Raw genomic sequence first — 10243 nt, 5'->3', positions numbered from 1 at the left:
GGCAGGGCCGGCTGGCCAACTGCCTGTAGCTTCTCCCCACCACCAGCCCGGCCAACCCCCCCCACACACCCCCTGCCGAGCATGAATTTGTGTATCGGGCCTCTAGTAATTAATAAGTAATAATGCAGATATAAGAATAAACTGTTTTGCATACTCACAACTGTACACCCACTTTTGCCACACCCTGTATTTCCAGCTAAGCCCAGGAGGCAAGGTCCCTGAGGTCTCTGGCCATTTCCTAAAAGGAGCCGCCCGCCAGGCTATTGTTTGTGATGACTTTCCGGCAGCCTGTGTGATAGACAACCTTACTAGAGATATTATAATGCTGGATTTTTGTTCTTAACACCCAGCGTTGAATTCATACCCCAGGGAATCAATTCGTCGTCCCCATTAGCACCTTTCTTTCATGGGAGGGAAGGGGAATGAATGGGCTGGGGGAAAAGGTGCCTGAATGTGTTGGTATGGTTGGTATGGAAGGTGTTGGTATGGTTTGACGTTTCTCTTTTTCCATTTTCCTAGGGTTTTGCGGCCTCCAGGTGGCGGATCCAACTTTTCATTAGGCTTTGATGAACCCACAGAACAGCCCGTGAGGAAGAACAAAATGGCCTCTAGCATCTTCGGGACACCCGAGGAAAATCCCCCTTCGTGGGCCAAGTCGGCAGGTATGGCTTTTGTCTGATTGCTGGTCAAGGGGAGGACCCAGCGCGAAACCACAGCTGTCACAGCTGTGAGCCAAATCTAACTTTATCTTAAAGAGATAAAGAGCAGTTAAAGCTCCTCATTGGAGGAAAGACTGGGACCAAGTCTCGGGAAATACTGAGAGTTTATGGGATGGATCAGAATAAGGAGTGACGTCGGACAGGGTTACTCAGTCCTCTGTCAACATTTCAAGCCATCACTTAACCTCCCTCACACTGTTTGCTCATTTTGGAATACAAGACTAACTTATAATATCGCTCGCTAAGCCGGTTTGCTTTAGGTCTTCCTATTATGTTCCTCAAGAAAGTGTCTTTTGATTCAGGTGCCAAGTCCAGTGGTGGCAGAGAAGATCCTGAGTCGTCTGCACCCCCGAGAAGGAACTCCTCGGAGGCCAGCTCTGGAGACTTCCTAGACCTGAAGGTCAGTGTGACAATCGGGGAAGAGGACAGGCTTCGAGGACATTTCGGTTTAGAAATCAGATTCCCCCCTGTCGTCCTAAGAGCTTCAGTTCTTCCACTGGAGTTTTCCATAGAGGTTGTTGGGAAGGGACTGGGCAGTGTTGGTGGATGACTGACAACTGAAGAAAGGGCAGTCAGAAAGTGAATAAACGTGGCCTTGCTGTTCTGAGTCTCTTCAGCCTAGGATTGGCCTTTACCCCTCCGCGTTGATTTTAGGACTTCTGAGTCACATCACACTCACTTCCTGTGTATCTCAGATATGGCGGCATTTCTGAGTTCAAGGACTGTTTAAATTGTTGGCAAACGTTGTCCAGTTGTTTTGCGCTGAACTCAAGGACTGTAGCACCGCCCCAGAGTCCCCGGCTGTGTGTCTGGAAAGCTGGTAGGGTGTCCTCCAGAGTAGGGATTTCAGGGCACATGGAGGCGTCAGCCACCTGAGTGGGGGAGACTGTGGAAGGGGCTTTGGAATTGTTAGGTGCCTGTCAACCCCTAGGTCAGAAGCAAGAGAGGAAGGACAGATTCACTAGTTTCCCATTCTGATAGAAGGGCCTCTGAAATGCTAATTGATAGAGGTCATCAGTGTAGATGTTAAGATCTTTAAAAAAATTTATATTGGTTCGATGTTAAGGTTTGTTAAATTTTGGGTGTGTAACTGGCACCGGGGCAATTTGTCCAGCATTGTCCCTGGTTGAATAAAGGCTGCCCTTGACCGCATCAAAATGAAAACACTTGGTTTCAAAGACGTAGTAATCTCTCTGAACTGTGGCTGCTTTATTTGTATGTTGCAAAATTAAAATCCGGAGTAAAACTTTAATCTCTTTTCTTTTCCAGGGAGAAGGTGACATTCATGGTGAGTACTTCCGAAGCCCAGATTTCTGGTTCTGTAAATGGTTTTAGAATAGAGTGGGGCCCTGGCCAAGCGACTCCGTTGGTCTTGTGCACTGAACGGTGGAAGGTTGATTCCCAGTCAGGGCACATGCCTGGGTTGCGGTTCCATCCCAGGTTGGGGCATGTACTGTAGGTGACTGATGGATATTTCTCTCTCTCCCTTTCTCTCTAAAATCAATGAAAGAATAGATTGGAATTTTGATTCAAGTCACGTCCTGGGAAAGAGATTGGGGACTGCACCCTAGCTTTACCTGAATGCCAGCATACTCTGGGTGGAGGGAAGACAAATGAACAGGGAAGTGAGCGAACATGGCCACATTCGGTACGGCCAGCAGTGAGAGCAGTGCTAGAAGTGTGTGAGAAAGGATCAAAAACCAGTCCTTTACAAATATATGTACGTTATTCAGGCTGGTGTTTGTTACACTTAGTGAGAGCTTTTTAGTAAGTGGCTCTGGCAGTTCAAGTTGGCCCATGGCATTGAGCTTACAAAGGTTGGTTGATTTTTTTTCTCTTTTTAATATATATACTAAGCTGCTTGTTTATTGAGACAATGGAAACCTGGTGATCTTATAAATGGTGATTTAGGGGGCAGATGTAAATTTTCATCTCTGTGGAAATGAGCTGTTGCCATTTAATTATTTTAATCTGTGAAGTAGTTATTGGCATTTCCCTAACAAGTGCCAGAGAAGTCCTGACAAGTGTGATGTGGAGTTGACACACACCAGGCGGCGGCAGCGGGTAAAAATGGACTCGGTGGAATGCAGCTATCTGGCCCTCCGGTCCTGCGGGGGCTTCCTCGCGGCCTCTTCCTGCCATTACATCCTGTGCTGCAGCCTCCGGGGAGTCAGATGTATAAGAGCCACGTTCCTCTTCTGTCCTCTCAAGCGGTGCTTTTCTTTTCTTTTTTTCAATATTTTTATTTATTTCAGAGAGGAAGGGAGAGAGAAACATCAATGATAAGGGAGAATCATGGTTCGGCTGCCTCCTGCACTCCCCACGCTGGGGATTGTTAGAAATAACGCGAGCCCCCAAATTCAGGGGTCCGGGTAGAACACAAATCACACTGGGAGGCAGGCAGTAGGCAAGTGTCTTTACTTCTCCGCAGAAAGGTGCCCGCTCAGTCTGGAAGCACACACCCCAGGCAGGTGGTCTGCCGGCTTTATGATCCCTGACCCACGTGACCTGTCCCTTGCTCTTGATTGGAGCTCAGGCGCATAGTCTTTCACGATTGGCTAATTCAAAGGGAGGGGTTGGCCTTGGCTGTTTCAAGATGGCGGCCCCCAGGGGAGCTGCAAGCCATGCGGCCAACATGGCGGCTGTCTAAACTGTTCTTTGGCAGAAAAGATGATTTGTTTATTCTCACAAGATCGAGCCCGCACCCCGGGCTTCTGCCCTGACCGGGAATCGAACCGTGACCTCCTGGTCCATAGGTCGATGCTCACCCACTGAGCCGCGCGGGCTGGGCTCACGGTGCGTCTCCGGGTGGGGTGAGCTCTGAACGTCTGTGAGCGTAACCCAGGCGCATGCTCGCTGGACACATTCCCTGTGCAAGGGCTGAAGATCGGTTTGTTTTTTGTTCATGTCCAATTTGTTTCATTTGAAAAGACTGTTCTGCAGGTAAAATATCTTCTAGGCGTTTCGATTCCACTGCTTTGTGTAATCCTGAAATACTTCCACTGTGAGACCTTATTTAGCCACAATCCTGACTCACTAATTTTGGCCAATAAATACAATTGGGGATTTGGGGAGCCTGGAGAGTGTGTGAGATTCTTCGGGTAAATCGCACATTGCATTGTGTAGTATGACACGACCTTCCTCTTTTTTTCTCCCGTTATCATCCATTTGCCACCTGATTATTTTGTGTTCCTGATAGCTGCTACTTTTACTTTATTTGTCGTAAAATAACAAGGGGCCTGATCATGTAAGGCACATCTGGTGGAGTAGAGGTCAACCCCAATTCTGTCGCCAAGTTTACTTCAAAGCCAAGCTATTCTGCTCTGTTTAAACAAAACAGATTTTGTTTGGATAGAAGGAAAATTGCCTGCGTCTTGTGGGCAGTTAAACAGAGTGGCCACAGGGAGGACTTTGGAAATCTCTAAGAGAGAGGCATGAAGGCCTGCTGTTTTTAGTCTCCATATGTGCTGTTTTTCCTTCCTCGCTTTTTTTTTTGTATGCTGTTACCTCATTGTGGAAGAGGACAGATCCATTAATAATAAATGAAAGAAGATGGGTGGAATTGAGCTTGACTGAGCAAAAAATCACTGTGTGGGAATTAATTGCCATGGTAGCGCTGCAAGGTAATTTTGTGTCCTTTAGAAGTGCCCGTTAGCTGCTTGGCCCCGACAGACAGTGGAGAATCAGGTACATGTGTGTAGCGGGGAGGTCAGGCCATGTCCTCGCAGCAGGAGTGAGACTGCTCGCCTGTTGGCTCAGCCTGAGTTCATGCTCTGTATTCATCTATTTTGAATTGTTTTTAAAATGTGGGTTTTGGGGGTTTTGTTTGTGTTTGTAGTACATCAGACATGGTTTTTTGTTTTGTTTTTGTTTTTTAAAAAAATATATTTTATTGATTTTTTACAGAGAGGAAGGGAGAGAGATAGAGAGTTAGAAACATCGATGAGAGAGAAACATCGATCAGCTGCCTCCTGCACACCTCCCACTGGGGATGTGCCCGCAACCCAGGTACATGCCCTTGACCGGAATCGAACCTGGGACCCTTCAGTCCGCAGGCCGACGCTCTATCCACTGAGCCAAACTGGTCAGGGCCAGACATGTTTTCTTAGGTTATGTAAGGGACACTTATTGTGGGACTTGGGTACTTGATGGTGATGCATGTGATCCTGTTGCTTGTGTAACAAGAGTGTAGCAACAGGAACCGAAGGGTAGCCGGCCCTTTCTCCCCAGCTTCAGTTCATAACCGTAAGGGCTGTCGTCTTGGAAAGCCTCCTATTAGAGTTTTACTTGTAGTTTAATACTATAGAACATTATGTGTGTCATATCATGTTACTTCTGCAGAATGTTCCAGAAATTCATCAAATGCCATGTGACTAGCAGCAGTAGCTTGTGTCTGAGATTTTGGTGTGTTTCTGATCTAAGACCACTTCTCCCTTGGACTTCTCAGTTTCAGTCGGCTAAATAAAAACTTGGTGCAAGTGGTTTCAGGAACATGAACTTTTAATGTTTGGTCTTTGAAGAACTTAGAGAAACTATGTACTTTTTCAAAATTAGAACTTTTCATTGGTGTCCAGTATGAGTCCATATGGAGTTCCTACATAGTATATAGCAGATCCAATATTTCGGCTTCACTGCTTCCAGGGTTTGGAACTCCCAAACTGGGAGGGAATGCATGTCCTTAAGCCCTGGCTGGTGGCTCAGTTAGTTAGACCAGCATCCCGTTACATCCAAACGGTGTGGGTTCTGTTACTGGTCAGGGCACATCCATAAGTTGTGGGTACGATCCCCAGTTGGGGTGCATACAGGAGGCAACTGATTGATGTTTCTCTCTCACCTCTCTCCAAAGTCAAGAAAACATATCCTCAGGTGAAGATTGGAAAACTTTTTTCTAAGTTTATGGAAGCTTTTCTCCCATGTCTACTACTAAAGGTGCCTCTGTGTGTGATTATTCTAAGGCAGGTATTAGAATACTCAACTGAATGTGGTCTAACACTGAATGAAATGAGACCTGGATTTTCTTTAAAAATTAAAAACCGAACATGCCTTAAAACTATGAAACCCTTCATAGAAGTTTCCTTTCACAGAAAATTCTGAGTTTTTTCTCTTGCAGTTACTCTTGACTTTGAATCAATGACGTCTCTGACTTTGTAAACTACCTGGTTAAGAATATATGCTTGTTGGGAGTTTCACAAATCAGCCAGTGAATCAATCAAGCAATATCCAGGATTTTGGACAATATTCCACTAATTCTAAACACTTTAATATGGGAAGTGCCCAGTTCATGAGAGATGGGAGTGACCTGGTGAATGGAGGTGTTATTACAAGCCAGTAGGGGAAAGGTGGACTCGTTAATAAATGTTGATGGTACAACTGGCCATCTGTGTAGTTAACATCAACCTCACCCAGTTATCATGGACATGTAACATACAACAGGAACGCAGTAACATTTCCCACCCGTCAGTCTGGCAAATATTAAAGCAAGGAGGTTACCAAGCGGTGCATATGCAAAGGTGTCAGGTGGGCATACATTGCTTTGACGGGGGGTATGAGGTGGGACGTGGCACAGCCACTTGGGAAGGTGCTGGGTAGTGTTTCCATTACAGTTTTGTTTGCAGTGCTTGGGCCAGTTGCTCAGTAGAAAACTGGATATATTAAACACACACACACACACACACACAATAAAGCACTTCAATTAAGCAAGGTGAATTATGACCATATGTATAAATATGGATAAATTTGCAAAAGAGTGAAAAAAAAAGGAAGTTGATATTGTTTATGTTAAACACGGAAAACAATATTATATGTCATGTGCTGGATATAAAATACACGTAAAATATGCCCCAAACAAACCCTCTGGGGATAGGGCGAGGAGACCCACGTGGAGGTGGGTTAGGAGTTGGATCTAGAGCTTGTCTGTGATCTAATTTACAATAGTCATGTCTTTCTTGTTTGTGTAATTGAGAAAAGAACACACACAGAATGAGGCCTGGGGACACATATGGCAAAAACACAAACCGAGGTAAATGCTGGGTGGCGGGGACATGGTTGGCGGCGGCGTTCGCTTCTTTCTGTCTCTAGGTATGTTTTGAATCTTCCTAAAAAACAAACAACTGAGATCCTTCCGATTCCCTGGGAATCGCTGTTAGCTTTCATTTCATTCTGTCTCCATAGAAAACGTGGACGTAGACTTGCAGGCCAGCCTGGGGCAGAGCGAGGAGAAGCCGGTGCCCGCCGCCCCTGTGCCCAGCCCGGTGGCGCCGGCCCCGGTGCCATCGCGGAGAAACCCCCCCGGCGGCAAGTCCAGCCTGGTCCTGGGCTAGCGGGCCTGTCGGCCGCGTCGTTCTGTCTGTTTGTCTGTTTCCTCCATGCTTGTGAACTGCACAACTTGAGCCTGACTGTACATCTTTTGGATTTGTTTCATTAAAGAAGCACTTTATGTACTGCTGTCTTTCTTTCCCCTTTTTCTTTTGGAAGAGCAGGTGCTTCCTCTGTCCTGCTCCGGGTCTGGAGGCCATGGCATGAGAGCTCCCAGTAGTAGGTTGGCGGGAAAGCCTTTGAACCTCATCCCGTGTTTTTAAAAACAAATAATTTGGTTCCAGATGTATTGGAGGATCTTTTGTACTGAGGTTTTTAAAACCCTTTTCTTGTCAGCTTTACTTGGGTTTACCAAGCCTTGATCGGACAGGCCAGTAAACAGTCCACAGGCACCGTCCCTATGCCGCCCCCGCCCCCCAGGGCTATCTTTATGCCGAACCTTCTGGGTGTCGCCCGAACTTGTCCCTGCCCTTTGCTAAAAGCTCTTCCTGTGCCGTATGGAACCACAGCGGCCTGTGCCTCATGCCTTGCTGCCCGCAGAGCAAAGACACTGCCTTTTCTTTCTGAACCTTAAGCAAGAAGTCAGGCACTCGCTGGGCTGGCCCAGGAGCAAAGCCTCCTGCTGTCCCGCAGGGGACGCTCCATGTCCACTCCAGCTGCCGGTTCCGAGTGTCCGTGAAGCAAGCGAGGGCGTGAGCTCACAGCACGGACCCCGCGGGCAGTGCTCTGACAGCCAGACGCTGTGTGCATGATGCTGGTGTTGACCATGAAACGAAGTCTCATCCTTAAAAACTGTGTTGTACTTCACAATCCTGGACTGTTGCTTCAAGTAAACAAATGTACCGATTTTGAACTGTCGTGTCCTGTGTCATCTTTTTGAGATGGTTTCCATGTTCTGCCTGCCTCGTTGCTTTTTTCTTGTTACTACAAATCCTCTGCTCAGTGATTGGTCACTCAGTGAAAACGACCCGTGAAGGCCAGGCAAGCGGGCTTCCCTCTGAAGACACTTCTCTAAGGTAGCCGGTTCCCATTCATAGCATGAGCTCAAAATGATCATGACCTCTGATGTCTGTGGCAATAAAATTCAAGGATAATGAGATGAACTGATATCTAAAATAATTATTAGCCAATATGCTGTCCGTCCGACTCTTCTACTACCTACCCTTTGTGCTGGGTGTAACGGACTGTACACCCAGCACAGAGTCCAACCTGCAAGGTGCTTCGCAATGGTGGGCGGTCAAAGAGAGAAGAGCTCCAAAGAAAGGAAGGGTCCACGTTAATTAGAAGGTGACCGGGGTGAGTGGGGGGTCCGGGGAGTCCCCATGAGGGATATGGAGACCACTGGGGTCTAGGGAGAAAGCTCCAGGCCCACATGCTGTATCGAACGTCTAAATTGGGCATCATTAGACCTTGCTTTTAGGCCCACGGGTGCCACCTACCAGCTGTATTCTGTCGGCTTGTCATTCGGGGCTCCATTTCCTAACTTAAAAAGTGACACTATTTGCTCTGGCCGGTTTTGCTCAGTGGGTAGAGCGTTGGCCTGCCGACTGAGGGGACCCAATTCTGGTCAAGGGCATGTACTGCAGTTGCAGGCTCCTCCCCGGCCCTGGTTGAGGCGCATGCCAATTGATGTGTCTCTCCCCCTCCCTTCCACTCTCTAAATATCAATGGAAGGGTATCCTGGGGTGAGGATTAACAACAACAAAACAATAAATAAAACAACTTAAAAATGTTTAAAAATAAGTGACACTTTTGATGAACTAGGTCACCTCTAAACCCCTCCCATGATCGAGATGACTGAGTATAGTGTAACCACAGACTCATTTGAAGGATCTGGCATCTCTGGGAGCAACCGGAGTGTTTACAGGTTGTGGGGGTGTTAAGTTTCTCTTACAGTGTAAAGTATGTGAGCCTGAGTTACGGTTTCTCTCATGACTTCGGAGATAGGGAACCAGCACCCTTCTCTCAGTGAAGGTGGGGCTCCCAGAAAGATATGTCCCTGATTTGTGTCACCACTTACGATATGGAGATTTATCTCCATAATCTACGGAGATAAATGCCTCATCAAAATTAAGGTGTTCTGAGGGAAGGACAGTTCTGCCTGTCATTTTGCTACTATCAAAATTACTTGGAATTTCCTAAAATTTACATAGAATTTCCTAAAATTCCATGTAAACATGTTTGCTAAGGTGTTAAAGATTCCAGTTAGAAAGTTTAGGGTCTAGAAAGCGAAATTGAATTGCTAGATCATCCCTTCCCCCAACTGATGGGAGGAGTATGATGTAACCTGCAGCCCGGAAATACCTGAGTGATTAACCATGTACCTTATATGGACCATACATTGGACCACCAATCCACACCTGCCAAATACCCTAAGGCAATGATGGCGAACCTTTTATTTTTGATATTTATTTTATATATTTAAATGCCATTTAACAAAGAAAAATCAACCAAGAAAATGAGTTCGCGTGTCACCTCTGACACGCGTGTCATAGGTTCGCCATCCCTGCCTAAGCCCTTGTCCTATATGGACAATGCAGTAAGTCACCCATCAGTATGCACCGAGTACACTAAGCCCCTCCCCCTCCCGTTCCGCCGCTCAAAAGGCGTGCCCTCCCTGCACGCGCTGCTGTCCTCCCCTTGCGAGACAGCCGGGCAGGTCCTTCTCCTAAATAAAGCCTGTAGTCCTGGTTTTCGGCCGCTGCCTGATTTTTCAGAGTGATCTTAAAATGATGACTAGAATGGACAGTTTGGACTTTTTACCTCGTTTGTAAACTGCGGTGTCTTAGTGAAGGAGGGGGAAATAGGTTCTCAGTGTGTACTGCCGGTGCAGTAACTGCTTCCTCTTTTCTTAAGCGTGTTTGCAAGTCATCTTAGAATGAATGGGACGCCAGGCTCCCTTTGGACTGCGCCTGTTGCAGTGGCTTGGAAGTATTGGGGTGCTCAGATGGGGACCGATGCTTGGGTGTAGTCAGGAAACAGGATGAAATCTACAAAAGGGGGCGTTATTTCAGCATTTTTAGAGGGAATCTCATGCCGATTCTCCAGGCGTCAGTCCGACGCCCTGAGCTGGACGGAAGCTCTTCCCGGGGACGGCGTGTTTGAAGCAGCAGCTCCGGTTTCCAAGCAGCGGGTTTGCCAGTTCCTTTCTCAGGAGCTGGACTCACTCAGCGCTTTCGCAGGTTCAGCTGCGGGGACCCCGGGCTCCC

General features: G+C 47.1%; 1 protein-coding gene across 1 annotated transcript in view; it reads left to right on the top strand.

Annotated features, from left to right (window-relative positions):
• Positions 1-7887, top strand: part of HN1 (hematological and neurological expressed 1) — a 27926-nt gene extending 20039 nt beyond the window's left edge. The window contains exons 3-6 of the mRNA XM_006754617.2: positions 520-662; positions 1022-1119; positions 1989-2007; positions 6891-7887. Of these exons, the coding sequence (XP_006754680.1) occupies positions 602-662; positions 1022-1119; positions 1989-2007; positions 6891-7039 (327 nt within the window). The 5' untranslated portion in view covers positions 520-601 and the 3' untranslated portion in view covers positions 7040-7887. The remainder of the gene's footprint in view (positions 1-519; positions 663-1021; positions 1120-1988; positions 2008-6890) is intronic.
• Positions 7888-10243: the final 2356 nt, after the last annotated feature.

The sequence above is a fragment of the Myotis davidii genome, unplaced genomic scaffold, assembly GCF_000327345.1.
Source record: "Myotis davidii unplaced genomic scaffold, ASM32734v1 scaffold172, whole genome shotgun sequence".
In the NCBI taxonomy this organism is placed as follows: Eukaryota; Metazoa; Chordata; class Mammalia; order Chiroptera; family Vespertilionidae; genus Myotis; species Myotis davidii.
This window is presented reverse-complemented; position numbering and strand designations above follow the sequence as displayed.